Source organism: Schistocerca serialis, chromosome 3, assembly GCF_023864345.2.
Source record: "Schistocerca serialis cubense isolate TAMUIC-IGC-003099 chromosome 3, iqSchSeri2.2, whole genome shotgun sequence".
NCBI classification, from domain to species: Eukaryota; Metazoa; Arthropoda; class Insecta; order Orthoptera; family Acrididae; genus Schistocerca; species Schistocerca serialis.
Genome location: NC_064640.1, coordinates 864,470,479 through 864,490,404, shown reverse-complemented (window position 1 = coordinate 864,490,404; position 19,926 = coordinate 864,470,479). Strand labels below are relative to the sequence as shown.

The 19,926-nt window shown below is 45.4% G+C and overlaps 1 protein-coding gene across 1 annotated transcript in view; it reads left to right on the top strand.

The window, feature by feature from the left end:
- Positions 1-19,926, top strand: part of LOC126471276 (Down syndrome cell adhesion molecule-like protein Dscam2) — a 305,238-nt gene that overhangs the window by 247,279 nt on the left and 38,033 nt on the right. Inside the window, exon 3 of the mRNA XM_050099394.1 lies at positions 14,217-14,381. Coding sequence (XP_049955351.1) covers positions 14,217-14,381 — 165 coding nt within the window. The remainder of the gene's footprint in view (positions 1-14,216; positions 14,382-19,926) is intronic.

Genomic DNA, 19,926 nt, shown 5'->3' with positions numbered 1-19,926 from the left:
CTATATAATCGGGGCCTCCACGGCAGTCGTTGACTCACCTCGGAAGATATTGCCCGCAGTTGGCAATGAAACGTCAAGAGGAAGAATTTCTACTGTTCCACCACGGCCTCTTAGCCCGGAAGTTTTAATTAATGAAGACACCAACAATGAAAGCCTACATGTTATGATGAGATGAACACAGTATTTAGTAAATACTCAGAAGTGACCGTTTGTCATCTCCTAACATAGTATAGAGGGAAGACAGGGGATCACCGGTCACTCTGCGATTTCCGAGCCGTTAGGAGCAAATGCAGAAAGACAAACTACCAGTGAAGGAAGGTTGACTGCTTGGACCAGAACGAAACACTGTCACAGGGCATCTACGAGAGGCGCGGATTCTGAAAATATACAGGATGCTCGCAGAAGGAGACTCAAGAAACTAGCGGGTCTCAATAACACTCACGAATAATGCGATAAGCATAACATTGATAAGAAGGGCATTAAGTGCCCGAAACTGGTCAAGAAATTAAATTTCTTATATGCAAATGGTTGCTTACTGTTTCATTACAAAAATCCAAAGGTTCAGCTGGTTGTAGAACAGAAGTCAGTGTCTGAGCCCTTGAGGTAAGAGCTATCAGAAGCAGCAGTCACTAGAAGCACTGCAAAGTACGAACTTCGAGAGCAGCATTCCAAGTGGGAAGACCTGTCAGAGCTTATCCATGGCTGGCGATGAGCGACAGAGATTTGACGCCCAAACGACCTGACTGAGAACTCTGAATACAAAAATATGGGTTTTCAAATAATTGTGACAGAGCATTGTTTCTCGCTTCCTGTAGTCGGCCCATCAGTCCACCTGAACTTTACAGGCTTCGACCAATCTGATGAGTGGCGCTGCACCTCCAGGGCGCTTCTGGCCAAACACAGATTCCTCCCCTTCTCCTGCTCGAGCAGTATGGAGGTCTCTTGCCGTGACATTAATGAGCTCCATGTTTGGCAGTAACAGCGTTCAGCAGGAAGCTAAACGTCACTTCCCTTCCCATTATAGCTAGCAACAAAAGTGTTTTACGTCACATGACCCCGCCGTGCGACCTCTAGCGAGTGGAGACCGCTATTGCATCAGTCTAACCAGTGTAAAGCCATTGACTTTGTGCTTGTCAGGGGCAAGTATCAAGCTTGCTGCCTCTGATAAGACGTGTCTTTTGTGACCATCTTCTACTGCGACGCCTTACAACAGCGTCTATGTGGTGGATAGAGTTACCAGTTAATTATCTGAAGGGAAACTTCTCCCATGGAACAGCTATCTAGAGCGTCTGCAATTTGGAGAGCACTAGCGTTACTGTTTACCTTCCGTAACATGACCGCTAACACTTTGCCTGCTCTCTGCATTTTATGTCTGATTTCCTATTTTGGGGTGCCCTCGCTGACTTCCAACAGTCTTAAGCTTAACAATGTACGAGTCAATACGTCGTCAACATATGACACCTTGAGATGTTTATTGCTGAAGTTATTGGCAGTTTCGTAATCAAGATGAACAAAAGAAGTCGACAAAATATTATCGTTCATGACGCATCAGTTAAAGAGTAATTACTGGGGTAAGGATTTGTAATAATGGGATACTAACACGTGATTTCTGTTTCCAAACATTGTATTAGATCATATGATACGAAGTTTGATGTTGACCTGTAACATTAAATTAGCTTAGGTTCTCATTTCCAGCAAGTGAAATTGAAACAGAAAATTTTGTCGATTTCTTATCTCGCTAGATCAAATTAGCATGGTTCTTCAGAAATTCAGTGCCTGCTGCAGTTACCATAAACCATAAGTATAAAAAAATCAAAAAATGTGAATAAAAATACGGAAGCTCCAGTATGGATTGATTATAGCGTTACGATGTTGTCGTATCCGTCAATGCATCATAGTGACCGCTCAGTCTGACGTGACTTGAAATGAAAAAGAAAACCTAATAATGAAGGCGGCTGAAGGCAGATATCAGTGATAAAATAGTAAGAAAGCGTGCATCAGTCATGAAGTGGATTGCATTTAGAGCTCTCTAGAGATTCATTCTTCAGCAATCGTTCAGTGGGTTCAATATTTAGCACTTCCCTTGTAAAACTGTTTAATAAAATAGAATGTAATCATGAGAAGACGCGTGATGGAGGTGCCTTACGTTGTTCGTTATTTCACATTTTTGCTTAATTAAAGTGGAATAGTGGCATTGGCTACACTACTGTGCGATGCTTATGAATCCACACAACTGTCGCAAACCGGGCAAATGAACGGACAGTTACAGAGTTTACGCTAATGGAACCATCTTTAGTTGTGTTATCTTAAATAAACTATGAGTGCGCTGCATTTATTGCCTATAAGCTTCCAAATGCTTCTGTTCACTCACAAGACCATCTATCTCAATTTTTAATCTTCTTATGTTTTACTTAGAAGCTATGGATTCATAATTTTCTGCACATTTCTAAAACATTATTTTCAATTAAGTAATACTTTTGAACTATAAAAATCCTTTACATTACTGGTATTCATCGCAATCCATGTGGCAATATGCCATACATCGAACTTCGTTATTCTTAGCAACATGAACATGGAGTTTCCATGAAACTTGTCGATTTGTCCTTTTACTGAAATAATAGAATAACTATTGATAAGTTCCGTATTTCGTATCCATTATTTATTTATTACTTATTCTCCTCTGTCGGTTAACTGTCTGCCTGTTGTAAGATTTTTTTAAAAACCTGCTGTTGTGTTTCTGCTTCTGCTCAGCTCCAGTTGCGCTGGTTCTTTAATCTTCTTATTTCCCTTCTTGGCTCAGAAAGCTTTGGGTTTCAGGCGGTTAGGAATGGATTTCGTATCCGCTTACTACTCTTTGTATCTCTTCTGTGATAGCCTTAACTTTCTCGTCGGCTCATTTTCAAATTTCAGAGATTAAAGATAACTACATTCTTCCGCCATGAACATCTCGAGTTGTTTCTACTGCAGATGCTTTCTTTATCGGATTGCAAATTTTTATGTTGTTCACACAACAAAGAGATCGTAAGTGATACTGTAAACAAAATTAATCCTATATCTAGCTCCAGTTCCGACATATGTATGCTACATAGGGCGCTGACGTAGCTATGTTCATACTTGAGGTCACTCTCACTCTGTTTGCTGTCACAGTAATTGACTGTGCACACATCACAGAAGCTCTCCAATAACATTCTGTAGCTCGACAGCTCTATTGTCAGGAATGCTTGTCTACCGTGAGACATAATTAACTTTCGACTGTGTAAATAAGATTACGTAACAGAAGTACGGTCAAGAGTACGCTCCGAAAATTTTTCTTTATTGGCTGCACTTGGCGGGGAACTAGTATTGGCAAGCCATTGCAGCATTGTACACTGATGTAAAGAACAGACGTTTGCCGTTGCTGCCACTTACTGTTTTGGTATTCAAGTAGGATCGAAAATAACATACGCACCTCACAATTCAAGCGGTTTTAACCAGCAACTGTATTTTTAATTTATTACGTTAGCTGTAAGTCATTTGGTATTGCTCCCTTGTCCACGCGGTAGCAGCTATCACTTGGTAGGATCTAACGATACGTTTGTCAACTAGCCACGTTTAAACTCAATTTAGGATTTAGTTTGTGTCCTCTGCAAACCTATGAATATACATCGAAGTGCCAAAGAAACTGGTATAGACATGCGTATTCAAATACAGAGATATGGAAACAGGCAGAATACGGCGCTGCGGTCGGCAACGCATAGGGTATAAGACAACAAATGTTTGCGGCAGTTGTTAGATCGGTTACTGGTGCTACAATGCCAGGTTATCAAGATTTAAGCCAGGTTGAAAGTGGTGTTACGGTCGGCGTCTCCGAGGTAGCGATGAAATGGGAAGTTTCCCGTACGACCATTTCACGAGTGTACCGTGAATATTAGGGATCCGGTAAAACATAAAATCTCCGACATCGCTGCGGTCGGAAAAAGATCCTGCAAGAACGGGACCAACGACGACTGAAGAGAATCGTTCAACGTGACAGAAGTACAACCCTTCCGCAAATTGCCGCAGATTTCAATGCTGGGCCATCGACAAGCTTCAGCGTGCCCACCATTCATCGATATGGGCTTTCGGAGACGAAGGCACATTCGTGTACCCTTGACGACTACACGACACAAAGCTTTACGCCTCGCCTGAGACCGTCAACACCGGCATTGGACTTTTGATAACTGGAAACATGTTGCCTGGTCGGACGAGTCTCGTTTCAAATTGTATCGAGTGGGTGGACGTGTACGGGCACGGAAACAACCTCATGAATCCATGGACCCTGCATGTCAGCAGGGGATTGTTCAAGCAGGTGGAGACTCTGTAATGGTGTGGGGCGTGTGCAATTGGAATGATACTTGACGCCTGATACGTCTAGATACGACTCTGACAGGTGACGTGTACGTAAGCACCCTCTCTGATCACCTGCATCCATTCATGTCCAATGTCGAGTCCGATGGACTTCGGCTATTCCAGCAGCACAATGCGACACCGTACACGTCCAGAATTGCTACAGAGTGGCTCCAGGAACATTCTTCTGAGTTTAAAAACTTCCGCTGGCCACCAAACTCCCAAAACACGAACACTATTGAGCATATCACGGATGGCTTGCAACATGCTGTTTAAAAGAGATCTCCACCACCTCGTGCCCTTACTGATTTAAGGACACCCCTGCAGGATTCATGGTGTCAGTTCCCTCCAGCACTGATTCCCACATCAGTCGAGTCCATGCCTCGTCGTGTTGCGGTACTTCTGTGCGCTCGCGGGGCCCTGGACGATATTATGTAGGTATACCAGTTTCTTTCGCTCTTCAGTGTATATCTAAATCTGCACCCATATTGCTAATTACCTAGCATTTAAATAGTTTTATCCATGGACTAGTTTCTACTTTTGTGCTCCCCGATACGCAATTCTAATTGTGCCTGGTATTTATTCTTCTGCTATTTTGATAGAAAAAGGACCTATGAGATAAAAGTCCCTAGACTACGTCGCGTAATTTCGTTAATTTGTTATATAGTAGTTCGTTTTTAGCATAACTTTATTCCGGATTTTAATTTATGTTGCCTTCCATCCGCTGTTTCCTTTGATCTATGGATCCATTTATACTTTGTGAGACCATTTGCACCTTGTATTTTTTTTCTTTATTGTAATTTTAGCACCTCATACAGGCGGGCTGTCAGCAGCATAGCACGTCGCTCTTCAGCCTTAAGCGGTACAATCAGATGACAAAGAGGAGACATAGACGATACAATGAAAAATGGCGGGCAAAGAAAAATTAGAGACAAAAAACAATAAACATGAAGCCGTTCACGCTGGACGATAAAAACACTAACACTTGTTGACAGAGCGCACAGAACACGGAAGACTGCGACGGCACATGTGAACAGTGGAGTGGTAATTGCGAAAAGAACGCGAAACACAAAACGAGGCACACACACGGGACACCAATGGCGATGATCTCCGGCGCGCGAATGTTCACTATGCGTGTGCGAGTCCGGGGACCTGCCAAGAGAGGAGGAGGAGGAAGGGGAGTGGGAGAACGAGAGGGGAGAGCAGAGATGCCACAGGCAGAGGAGATAGGGGGAAGGGAGGAAGGGGGAGGGGAAGCCTGGGGGAAGAGGGGTGGAGGGAGGGGACGGGGGAAAAGGAAAGAGGAGGGAAGAGAAGGGAGGGAGGGTGCCTAAAGGAAAGGACACCGGAAGTGGGGGATGAGGCAGGGTCAAAGTTGATAGGAGGGGTAGATGGAGGGGAGGAGGACATCATCAGGGAGGGGGAGCTGGCGGAAGCCACCTTGGGAGAGGGTAAGGAGGGTGGAGAGATGGAGACCGGGTGGAACGTGGGAATACAGGCACGGCAGTTGGTGAGGGTGGGAGAGGATCGGGGAGATGAGCGGGTGAGGAGGATAGAGTTTACAGGAGGTCACCTTGTATTTCTCTTCTGTTTTTATTTATTTTGTGTGCTATGATAAACTCTCTGACTTTACATGCTTAGTTACCTGCACATAATTTTAACATATTGTATTTCTGATTCATCATATTTTTACTAAGAAAACATTTGCTGTAAATATCATACGTTTTCCAGACTCTTGATTTTAACACGATGTGGTTCGTTATTTAGAAAAGTTTCTAAACAATATTCTTAAAAATAACGCTTCGTAAGTCACGGCGAACTAGCGCCATCTACCGTAGTCAACACACATTTATCACAGGCGTGATGTGCCTCGGCATTCAATACCGTGTAATTTGGGAGTAGGCTGCAGAACAACGCTTCCAGCACGTTTACTATTTATCAGATTGTACATTCCTGCCTCGAATTCACTAGACCACATTACATATCCCGGATAGGTAATTATTTCGCATATTTTTCCGGTTTTTCGTCCTTCACTATATGGACCATAACTTCCATGAAAACGCCCGTTTGCTGGTTTTGCTATTTTAATTTATTCCCTTTATTTTAATGTTATCACATGTTACGCTTTTAATACATGATGGAAGCACATATTTGCCTCGACTATTTTTCTTGCACGTGGCGAGGGCAATTTATTTTTGCGGAAGTTTTATCATCGATCGCCATAACTTGCTTATCAACATTTATTGTTAAGTTCAATTTCTAATTTCCCTAATTTCGTCCAATTCCGAGGTAGGATCAGGCCTTTCTAATTCAACTGTATTTTAATAAAGGCCAAACTGAAAATCCCTTGACATCGGCGAAACTCGTGTTATTTATGAATAAATAAACAGTGATTACGACATCTCAACCGTGACTGTTTTCTTCTCCTCATTTCGGGCAAGAGTACTCACCACAGCTTCGGTTTATTCAGAAATGCCTACTGCCGGACGGCAACAGCAGAGAAGGCAGCAAAAGCATTTGACGTACCAGGAATATGCCCATACAATCCGCACCCGCGCCGTGTGAGTATCGTATCACGCAATATGACCTATGTACGCAACGACCGCAATCTCGCCTGCATAGCCACAACAGTCGGTACAGCTTAACTGCGTTGCCTCAACATTAGAGCATTGAATTGGGTTTGTACCTCTCAGCGACGACACATGTCACTGCGCCGACTTGCATTGTTAAAACGCCACTGGTTGCAAAGGGCGTGTGAACACCGTCTGCATGGAGAGGAGAGGCAATATGTGTTGTTCTCAACGTGACATACAGTGATGGTGACATAGTTGCCGCCGAGACAGCCCAAATCTGGTAGCCACATACCACAAAACTGGCCTGTAGCTCGTGGGCTAGTCGTTAGCGTTACTGCTTCTGGATCACAGGGTCCCGGGTTCGATTCCCTGCTGGGTTGAGGATTTTCTCTGCCCGGGGGCTGGGTGTTTGTGTTGTCATCATCATTATCATTCGTGACAGTGGTTAGAATGGAGTGTGCAAAAAAATTGAACTGTGTAGAAATTGGGACTTTGTTTTAGAATAAATATTGAACTCTGGAATTGGTAAGAGCGAGATGACAAAGTTAGAGTAGCAAAATGGCTCTGAGAAATATGGGACTTAATTTCTGAGGGCATCAGTCCTCTAGAACTTAGAACTACTTAAACCTAATTAACGTAAGGAAATCACACACATCCATGCCCGAGACAGGATTCAAACCTGCGACCGTAGCGGTCGCGGGGTTCCAGACTGAAGCGCCTAGAACCGCTCGGCCACTACGGCCTGCGTTAGAATAGCAGGAGAACAATGGTAAAATAAAATAGTCTCTCTGAAAGCAGCTTCCAGCGTCTCAAATTATGTAATACTACAGACAAGCAATCCTACTATTCCATGTGCTAACTATATATCACATGTTTAGATACATCAAGAAAAAAATATAATTAGCGAACATGCCTCCGAGCGATAACAGCCGACTACATGCAATATATACTGAAGCGCCAAAGAGACTGGTATAGGCGGGCGTATTGACATACAGAGATATATAAAAAGGGAGAATACGGCGCTGCGGTCGGAAACGCATATATAAGACAACAAGTATATGACGCAGTTGTTACATTGGTTACTGCTGCTACACTGAAGAACCAAAGAAACTGGTATATCGTGTAGGGCCACCGCGAGGACGTACAAGTACCGCAACACGACGTGGCACGGATTCGACTAATGTCTGAACTAATGCTGTAGGGAACTGAAACCATGAACCATGCATGGTTGTCCATAAATCCGCAAGAGCACCAGGGGGTGGAGATCCCTTCTGAACAGCACGCTTCAAACATCCCAGATGTGCTCATTAATGTTCATGACTGGGCAGCTTGGTAACCAGTGGAAGTGTTTAAACACAGAGAGTGTTACTGGAGCCACTCTGTAGCAATCCTGGACGTGTGGGGTGCCGCATTGTCCTGCTGGAATAGTCCAAGTCCGTCGGAACGCACATTGGACATAAATGGATTCAGGTGATCAGATAGGATACTTACGTACGTGTCACCTGTCAGAATCGTATCTAGACGTATCAGGAGTCCCATATCACTCCAACTGCGCGCGCCCCACACCATTACAGAGCCTCCGCAAGCTTGAACAGGCTCCTGCTGCGGGGTGGCTGTGCGGTTCTAGGCGCTACAGTCTGGAACCACGTGACCGCTACGGTCGCAGGTTCGAATCCTGCTTTGGGCATGGATGTGTGTGATTTCCTTAGGTTAGTTAGGTTTAAGTAGTTCTAAGTTCTAGGAAACTGATGACCTTAGAAGTTAAGTCCCATAGTGCTCAGAGCCATTTGAACCATCGCTACCTCGGAGATGCTGTGTTCCATCGCTCGTGCGGCGACTATAACACCACGTACTAACTCACTTAAATCTTAATAACCTGCCAGTTTAGCAGCAGTAACCGATCTAACAATTACGCCAGACACTTGTTGTATTATATAGGCGTTGCCGACCGCAGCCCCGTATTCTGCATGTTTCCATATCTCTGTATTTGAATACGCACGCCTGTACCAGTTCCTTTGGCGCTTCAGTGTACAATGACACGTTATCAAGGTTTAAATGAATTTTAACGTGGTGTTATAGTCGGAGCACGAGCGACGGTGCATAGCATCTCCGAGGTAGTGCTGAAGTGAGAACTTCCCCGTTCGACCATTTCACGAGTGTACTGTGAATATCAGGAAACCTGTAAAACATGAAATCTGCGACATCGCTGCGACCGGAAAAAGATCCCGCAAGAACGGGTCCAACGACGACTGCAGAGAATCATTCAAAGTGACAGAAGTGGAACCCTTCCGCAAATTACTGCAGATTTAAATACTGTGCCATCAACAAGTGTCAGCGTGCGAACTATTCAACGAAACATCACCAATATGGGCTTTCCGAGCCCAAGGCCCACTCGTGTACTCTTGATGCTACACAACACTAAGTTTTACGCCTCGAATGGGCCCATCAACAACGAAATTAGTCTGTTGATGACTGGAAATATGTTGTATGGTCGGACGAGTCTCGTTTCATATTTTATCGAGCGGATGGATGTGTACGGGTACGGAAACAACCTCATGAATCCAAGGACTCTGTATGTCAGCAGGGGACTGTTCAAGCTGGTGGAGGCTGTGTAATGGTGTGGGGTGTGTACAGTTAGAGTGGTATGGAACCCCTGCTACGTCTAGATACGACTCTGACAAGTGACACGTACGTAAGCATCCTGTCTGATCACCTGCATCCATTCATGTCCATTGTGCATTCCGACGGATTCGGTCAATTCCAGTAGAAAAATACGACATCCTACACGTCCAGAATTGCTACAGCGTGGCTCCAGGAACACTCTTCTGAGTTTAAACACTTCGGCTGGCCACCAAACTCCCCAGTTATGAACATCACTGAGCATATCAGGGATGCCTTGCAACGTGCTGTTCAGAAGAAATCTTAATCTCCTCGTACTCTTACGTATTTATAAACAGCCCTGCAGGATTCATGGTGTCAGATTACTCCAGCGCTACTTCAGACACTCGTCAAGTCCATGTCACGTCATGTTGCGGCACTTCTGCGTGCTCGCGGAGGCCCTGCGTCATATTAGTCAGATGTATCAGTTTCTTTGGCACTTAAGTGTAATACCTGCATGTATAAGAGTGGAACCACGAGAGGAAGAGTGGACTAAGATTGTGGCATTCTCCGGTGTATATAACATTTATTTTCAATCATTTATTTCTCAATAGGCTGCAGAAACCACCATTTTATTTATTTTGTTTTGACGTACCAGTGCCTTTCGCATGGAACATCCGATGCTACTGCAACAGACTTGCAGTGTTACACTGAAGTACTCTGCATCGACAACAGGGGCGAAGATATTGTCGCGTGACTGTAGGAAGTTTTTTTGATAGTGATCGTATTGAGGACATGATTGACAATGAAGGCAAGTATATCTTAAGTTATTATAACTTATATTTCAATTGGTACTGCTGCTGTTATGAGAGGTTTCGAAATGAAACGATTGAGGCAATATGTACTCTTGGTACAAATTTATTAAATTTTAGGCTCTTTCTTGCTTATTATTAAGGATTATAGACTGATCATCCAGAACATTATGATCACCTGCCTAATAGCCGGTATGTGCACCTTTGCCATGGTTAACAGCGGTGACACTTCGTGGCATGGAAACCATGAGGCCTTGTGTCATGGGGCATTATCGTGTTGAAAAATGCTCCTGACCAGCCATGAGGCAGATGGGGTTGCGTCTGAAGATCGCTTTTGTATGTTTTTCTTGAACAACTTGAGAAGCACGGCCTCTAACGAAACGTATCTCAGTATATAATCAAACTACATTAAATTTCATACAAAGAAGCTCCTGTTCTGAAAATCTCGGGCACCGCGCATGCACTGTAGCTTAGGTGGTTTTTGTAGGCCAATTTGTGGTAGTTTCCCGACTAGATGGATCACAAGTGACCTACATCAAATTGTTCGTCTCGACTTCCTCTGCAACACTGTGGTACGTTGAAAACAATTAATGTTTACAACCTGTGTGAGTGATAAATATGCACCTGATGTTGACAGGTATTGCCTAAACTCTTCGTTTTAAATTAAATACTGACAGTTAACGTGACTGAAGCAGCAAACGCAGACCTCACCTAGATCCACATAATATGAATACATTTAAATAAAATATTGAGACGATTACCTAATGGAAGGTGGGTAGATGATAGAAAACATGAAGGAGCAGCATAGATATATGCACATAAAGAACGTAACGCACTGAAAAGTCAAGAGGTGGCCTTTATCCAGCTGTGGCCATTACCAGTGGGAAAGAACGTTCATGGACATGCACCTCGTGTTTTATATCATTGTGTCATATAAGATCCTTATTTTACAAGGATGGTTATCATTTTTACATCGTGTCCTCCACCACACCTCAAACTAGTTTCCAAATCCAAAACAAAAATTAAAAAATGCATATCAATGGGAACATTACTAAACAGTAAACAGTTTAAACATGTTTCAGGCTTGCAGCCGGTCGTCGTTTACTTCATTCCACGACGTTTCGGCTGGGCATCTGCGAGTCATCTACAGGTGACTGACAGGTGCCCAGTCGAAATATCGTGTGATGAATTAAACGACGACCTCCTGCAAGCTCGAAAATTGTTCGAACATTAAATTCACCGCGAAAATTTTAAAATTCACAAATAGTAAGCTCCCATTCTGGGTATGACACATTGGTAGATGATCTCTGTAGTTTTATGCATACATGTGTCCTTGCTGATATACACTTGCATTTCAGTCGATTCTGTTGCGTCCCATAACGTTCAGTCTTGGTTCAAATGGCTCTGAGCACTATGGGACTTAACATCTACGGTCATCAGTCCCCTAGAACTTAGAACTTCTTAAACCTAACTAACCTAAGGACAGCACACAACACCCAGCCATCACGAGGCAGAGAAAATCCCTGACCCCGCCGGGAATCGAACCCGGGAACCCGGGCGTGGGAAGCGAGAACGCTACCGCACGACCACGAGATGCGGGCACGTTCAGTCTTAACACCCTTACTTTTTGTTGTGTATACCACGCATATATTCATCAGAAGCAGTACAAGTTGGCAAATTTGTTTTGTTTGTAGATGATACAAACATTGTAATAAAAAGCAATAAAATACATTTACTGAAAGATCGGTTACTGAAATTTTCACGAGCACTAATAAACTGTTCCTAGCCAATTCTTTGTCATCGAACTAAAATATGACAACAAGCAGACAGAAAAGGTTAATACTGTTATATCCTTGTGATTAAAACTTGATAATAAATTCAATAGTAGGATCATATCACAGAACTACTGAAGCGCCTAAACAAATCTTTATTTGCAATTCAGATCTTCTTAGTCATAAATAATACCAAAATAAAAAATTTAGCTTACTTCTCTTATTTTGGTTCCATAATGTCATACCGAATCATTTCTTGGGATAACCAATAAAGCCAGGCTATAGTTGTATGCATGTGTGTATGTATGTATGTATTGAACTGGGGTCCTAGAAACGACAGACAGGCTTCGTCCCCGCCGTAGCCCTCAGTGGTACACAACCCCACAACAAGCTACAGCAGTCTGCTCTCCCAACCGCCGCCCCACACCGAACCCAGGGTTATTGTGCCTTTCGGCATCCAGTGGACCCTCCCAGGAAACGTCTCATTCCAGACGAGTGTAACCCCAGTGTTTGCGTGGTAGAGTGATTATGGTGTACGTGTACGTGGAGACAATGTTTGCGCAGCAATCGCAGACATAGTGTAACTGAGGCGGGAGGAAGGAAACCAGCCCACATTCGCTGAGGCAGATGGAAAACCGCCTTAAAAACCATTCACAGGCTGGGCGGCACACCGGACCTCGACGCTAATCAGCCGGGCTATTCGTGTCGGGGACCGACACGTCTTCCCGCTCGGAAGCAGTGCTATAGATCGCACGGGTAGCCGGGCGAGCAAGCTATAGTCAGTTGAGTCCAATAGCGACCAGCAAGAATTATTTGTCTTTGAATTCAAGAACGCCCTGTAGAGGCCTGTTCAAGGAACTGGGGATACTAGCTACTACTTTCCAATTTATTTATTCTCTAATGACATTTGTGGCAAATAATATATTACTTTTTCGACTCAACAGTTCAGTTCAGCTCATGGAATCAGTACTAGAAATAAGAATAATCTTCTCAAAAATGTAAAGCCACTTAGTTTCGTCCAGAAAGGTGTTCATTATTCAGGACCATATATTTTCTTTAACTTTCCAGAAGCCATAAAAACTTCAACAACTAATAAAATTCAGTTAAGAGGAGTCTAAAGGATTAATTGGTAGCCAGCTCCTCTTACTCCACTGATGACTTTCTTAGTAGAACGGTCAGGTGTGCATATATTGTTAATACTATCAAACACCGGCCAACTGCCTTACCGCAATGCTAACACAGGTTCCCGTCAGATCACCGAAGTTAAGCGCTGTCGGGCTGAGCTAGCAATTGGATGGGTGACTATCAGGTCTACCGAGTGGCCCGCATCTCGTGGTCGTGCGGTAGCGTTCTCGCTTCCCACGCCCGGGTTCCCGTGTTCGATTCCCGGCGGGGTCAGGGATTTTCTCTGCCTCGTGATGGCTGGGTGTTGTGTGCTGTCCTTAGGTTAGTTAGGTTTAAGTAGTTCTAAGTTCTAGGGGACTTATGACCACAGCAGTTGAGTCCCATAGTGCTCAGAGCCATTTGAACCAATCTACCGAGTGCTGTTGGCAAGCGGGGTGCACTCAGCCCTTGTGAGGCAAACTGAGGAGCTACTTGACTGAAAAGTAGCGGCTCCGGTCTCGGAAACTGACATACGGCCGGGAGAGCGGTGTGCTGACCACATGCCGCTCGATATCGGCATCCAGTGACGCCTATGGGCTGAGGGTGACACGGCGGCCGGTCAGTACCATAGGGCCTTCATGGCCTGTTCGGGAGGAGTTTAGCTTTAGGTTATCGAACACAGTGAATATTATATAAATCCTGACCTCAGTACATCTTCAGAGCAGTAATGGGATCAAATTAAATAAGTGTTGTAAACCGATTAATTGATGACGCGTGGCAACGATTGCCTAAAAAACCGTGAGGACCGATTCACTTGGTACCTATGGAAGGTACATCAGCATATCTTTATTTCTTTGTAAATATGTATTGTGTATTCCTGGTTTGTGAAATGTTCTACATCCCTGAGGATCTCCTCACTGTGGATGTACGAAACAAAAAGTGGATGCAATCATTGGACCTACTTACACTAATAATCGTTTTTATTGTTGCAGTTGTGCTGCAGCACTTCGACGTGCAGCTTTACTACAACAAAAACGTGTGGCTGGGCAACACGGCTGTGCTGCGCTGCACCATCCCCAGCTTTGTGCGGGAGTTCATATCAGTCAGCTCCTGGCTCAAGGACTCCGCCTTCAACGTTTATCCCTCTCTCAAAGGGGGTAAGTACTCTAGTGACCAGCGTGCACATTAACATTTGTTTACTTCACATAAATTTCGTAGCCACGCGGAGTGGCCGTGCGGTTAGAGGCGCCATGTCCCGTCGGAGGTACTTCTCCCTCGGGCATGGGTATGTGTGTTGTTCTTAGCAAAAGTTAGTTAAAGAAGTGTGTAAGTCTAGGGACCAATGACCGAAGCAGTTTGGTCCCTTAGAAATTCACACACATTTAAACATAATTGTTCGTAAATTGGTAAAATTAATTCACTGTCTGATCAGAGGTGTCATAGTCATTAGTCATATTAGTGAGCATTAATAGGATGTGTGTCCATTCTTCGCGCTTAAGACGAATCTAACTATGTTTGCAACACTTCCAGTGAAGTGTGTGAAGCTCTGTGGAGGAATGGCAACCCATTCTTCCTCAAGAGCCGACACCGAAAAAGGTAGTGATGGAAATTGGGAACTGCGGAGAAGGTGCTTCATTGGGTCCATTCGGGACCTTGAGCAGGCCAGTCTACATCTACGTCTACATGGTTACTCTGCAATTCACACTTAAGTATCTGGTACAATGTTCATCGAACCATTTTCATAGTGCTTGTCTACCATTCCAATGGGGCATGGGAAAAAGGAACACCTAAATCTTACCGTTCGAGCTCTGATTTCTCTTATTTTATTATGATGATCATTTCTTCCTACGTAGGTGGGTCTCAACAAAATATTTTTGCATTCGGAAGAGAAAGTTGGTAATTGAAATTTCATAAATACATCTCGCCGCAAAGAAAACCGCCTTTGTTTCAGTGACTACCACCCCAACTCGCGTATCATATCAGTGACACTCTCACCCCTATTGCGCGATAACATGAAACGAGATGCCCTTCTTTGCACTTTTTCGATGTCCTCCGTCAATCGAACCTGTTAAGGATCCCACACCGCGCAGCAATATTCCAGCAGAGTACGGACGAATGTAATGTAGGCTGTCTCTTAAGTGGGTTAGTCGCATTTCTATGTATTCTGCCAACAAAGCGCAGTCTTTGTTTCTCCTTCCCCACAATATTATCTATGTGGTCTTTCCAATTTAAGTTGCACGTAATTGTAATTCCTAGGTATTTCTATTATAGGAACGTTAATGTCTATAAAGTATTGCCTCAGAGATGATGCTTTACGACAAAGTGTATTGTCATAAAAAACTCTCTCCTCCTCCCGAACAGGCCATGAAGGTCCAACGGTACCAGACGGCCGCCGTGTCATCCTCAGCCCACAGGCGGCACGGGATGTGGAAATGGAGGGGCATGTGGTCAACACACCGCTCTCCCGGCAGTAAGTCAGTTTCCGAGACCGAACCCGCTACTTCTCAATCAAGTAGCTCCTCAGTTTGCCTCACAAGGGCTGAGTGCACACCGCTTGCCAACAGTGCTCGGCAGACCGGATGGTCACCCAAGTGCTAGCCCAGCCCGACAGCGCTTAACTTCAGTGATCTGACGGGAACCGGTGTTACCACTGTGGCAAGGCCGTTGGCACGTGTATTGTCATGCTGATACAATCAATCATCGACTCCGAACTGGCCATCTACTGTACGCAGTACACAGTACTGTAAACTGAGCTCGCCGGCCGCTGTGGCCGAGCGGTTCTAGGCGTGTCAGTCTGGAACCGCGCTGCTGCTACGGGCGTAGGTTCTAATCCTGCCTCGGGCACGGATATGTGTGATGTCCTTAGGTTAGTTAGATTTAAGTACACTCCTGGAAATGGAAAAAAGAACACTTTGACACCGGTGTGTCAGACCCACCATACTTGCTCCGGACACTGCGAGAGGGCTGTACAAGCAATGATCACACGCACGGCACAGCGGACACACCAGGAACCGCTGTGTTGGCGGTCGAATGGCGCTAGCTGTGCACCGCCGCCGTCAGTGTCAGCCTGTTTGCCGTGGCATACGGAGCTCCATCGCAGTCTTTAACACTGGTAGCATGCCGCGACAGCGTGGACGTGAACCGTATGTGCAGTTGACGGACTTTGAGCGAGGGCGTATAGTGGGCATGCGGGAGGCCTGGTGGACGTACCGCCGAATTTCTCAACACGTGGGGCGTGAGGTCTCCACAGTACATCGATGTTGTCGCCAGTGGTCGGCGGAAGGTGCACGGGCCCGTCGACCTGGGACCGGTCCGCAGCGACGCACGGATGCACGCCAAGACCGTAGGATCCTACGCAGTGCCGTAGGGGACCGCACCGCCACTTCCCAGCAAATTAGGGACACTGTTGCTCCTGGGGTATCGGCGAGGACCATTCGCAACCGTCTCCATGAAGCTGGGCTACGGTCCCGCACACCGTTAGGCCGTCTTCCGCTCACGCCCCAACATCGTGCAGCCCGCCTCCAGTGGTGTCGCGACAGGCGTGAATGGAGGGACGAATGGAGACGTGTCGTCTTCAGCGATGAGAGTCGCTTCTGCCTTGGTGCCAATGATGGTCGTATGCGTGTTTGGCGCCGTGCAGGTGAGCGCCACAATCAGGACTGCATACGACTGAGGCACACAGGGCCAACACCCGGCATCATGGTGTGGGGAGCGATCTCCTACACTGGCCGTACACCACTGGTGATCGTCGAGGGGACACTGAATAGTGCACGGTACATCCAAACCGTCATCGAACCCATCGTTCTACCATTCCTAGACCGGCAAGGGAACTTGCTGTTCCAACAGGACAATGCACGTCCGCATGTATCCCGTGCCACCCAACGTGCTCTAGAAGGTGTAAGTCAACTACCCTGGCCAGCAAGATCTCCGGATCTGTCCCCCATTGAGCATGTTTGGGACTGGATGAAGCGTCGTCTCACGCGGTCTGCACGTCCAGCACGAACGCTGGTCCAACTGAGGCGCCAGGTGGAAATGGCATGGCAAGCCGTTCCACAGAACTACATCCAGCATCTCTACGATCGTCTCCATGGGAGAATAGCAGCCTGCATTGCTGCGAAAGGTGGATATACACTGTACTAGTGCCGACATTGTGCATGCTCTGTTGCCTGTGTCTATGTGCCTGTGGTTCTGTCAGTGTGATCATGTGATGTATCTGACCCCAGGAATGTGTCAATAAAGTTTCCCCTTCCTGGGACAATGAATTCACGGTGTTCTTATTTCAATTTCCAGGAGTGTAGTTCTAAGTTCTAGGGGTCTGATGACCTCAGATGTTAAGTCCCATAGTGCTTAGAGCCATTTGAACCATTTTTGTAATCTGAGCTCATATCCTTCCGCATTTAGCGTTTCCTTAAGCTAGTAAGGGGACCAAGCACTGGCAAAACACCACGTTCTCTGATTTTCACTTTTTGCACAACAAATGACGGTAGGTAATGTTCTCCGGACATTCGCATTCCATCACATTAGGGTACAGTGTAATTCATCATTCCAAATCATTCGTTTCCAGTCAGCCACTGTCCAGTGGCGTCACTCCTTGCTCCATCTCAAGCTTCGTTTAGATTTGACAGCAGAAATATCTGGCTTGTGAGGAGCTACTCGATCATTGTACCCAATGATTTGTAACTCCTTACGCACAGTCACTGTGGTAGCTGGACTGCTGGTAGCACTTTGGAAGTCAAGAGTGACTCCTTCCGGTGATTTCGTGTGAGGCTTCCCAATCACCTTCCATCATTGCCGATGGTCCCTACCTGCCAGTACGTGAGGTCTGCTTGGTATCCGTTCAACTGTGGTGGTTCTTTTGCATCTCCATTTCAGTCACATGATCAGTAGTTGACTTGGGCAGCTTCAGATGTTCTGAAATGTCCGTGATGGATTTGCTACACATGACATCCAATGACTAGCCAGCCCTCGAAGTCAGTGAGCTCTTCTGACCGACCTATTCCGCTGAGAGGGATCCGGACACTTTTGATTAAATAGTGTAGATAATTGATTTTTGTTCTATGGCTGTTCCCAAGTTTCACTTTATTTAGTTGTGCTAAATTTGGAAAGAACTGGAAAACTTTGGGAAAAAGACACTATGGGAACTCACCAGCGTCATTCTAAATAGGCCACTCCTTTTTGTCATAAAACTAACCCGACCTTCGTAGCAGCGGTTGCGGAATCCATACGCCTTAGGAACCAAGTGATGCTCTATAATTTACAGTAAGCCTTTCTCCCCCTCGCCCTAAGACGTTTCCTTGTATTGTGTTTCATAGTAAGCTGTTATGCCTCAAAGCGTGGCACAAAAATTTAACACACTTTCTTTCTAAAGCTCAAGCAGTGTACCGTCTTCATAGGTTTACTCCATTACAATCCCGTCAATTTTCTTGACTGCGCAAAGTATTACGCTGAGTCACACGGGTATCATGGCCATTTTCCTGAAGCCTAACATTTTCTGTCAAATAATGAAGTGCGCCAGACGGCTATATTCTGTGGAGGAAAAAGTCAAGGGATAACTGACTCCTTTTGCTTGGTGTAGCGCAGTAACTCGACAGGTCGTGGTTCTCAACAAGTCGTCAGAGGTCCCCTGCAGAAATATTGAGCCATGCTGCCTCCATAGTCGTCCGTAATTGCGAAAATATTGTGTTTGCAGTATTTTGCGCTCAAATTGAACTCTAGATTATGTCCTATAAATGTTCGATGGGATTTATATCGGGCGGTCTGGGTGGCAAACCATTCGCTCAAATTGTCCAATCACGAACAGTTGTGGCTCGGTGATATGGATTGTCATCCTTAAAAAGTCCATCGTTGTTTGATTGGGAACATGAAGTCCACAAATGGTTGCAGTTAGTGACCAAGTAGTCGAACCATTTCCAGTCAATGATCGGTCCAGTAGAACAAGAGGATCCAGTCCGTTCCATTTAAACACACGTTTATAGAGCCACCACCAGCTTGCACAGTGCCTTGTTGACAACTTGGGTCAATCGCTTCGTGGGGTCTGCGTCACACTTGAACCGCAGTATCAGCTGTTACCAACTGAAATCAGGACCCATAGACCAGGTTGCGCTTTTCCAGTCGACTAGGCTCAAACCGATATGGTCACGTGTCCAGGAGATGATGTTCTGTTAGCAAACGCACTCGCGTCGGTCGTCTGTTCGCATAGTTCATTGACGCCAAACTTCGTCACACTGACCTAACGGATAGGTTCGTCTATGTTGCACTTTGATTTCTGCGGTTATTTCACACAGTGTTGCTTGTCTATCAGCACTGACGACTCTACACAAATGCCTCTGCTCTCGGTTGTTAAGTGAAGACCGTCGGCCAAAACGTTGTCCGTGGTGAGAGGTAACGCATAAAATTTGGTTTTCTTGACAGACTCTTGACATTGTGAATCTTGGAGTACTGAATCCCCTAACGATTTCCGAAATGGAATGACCCATGCGTCTAGCTCCAACCACCATTCTGTGTTCAAAGTATGTTAATTCTCATCGAGCAGCTATAACCACGTTACATTAATTGCCTGAGTACAAAAGACAGCTCGGCCAATGCACCGCCCTCTTATATCTTGTGTACCCAATACTACTGCAATCTGTACAGGGGGAGTCATAAATAAGGAAAAATATGTCGAGGACCGCATGCTCCTATGCGTAACACTTGACGCACCAT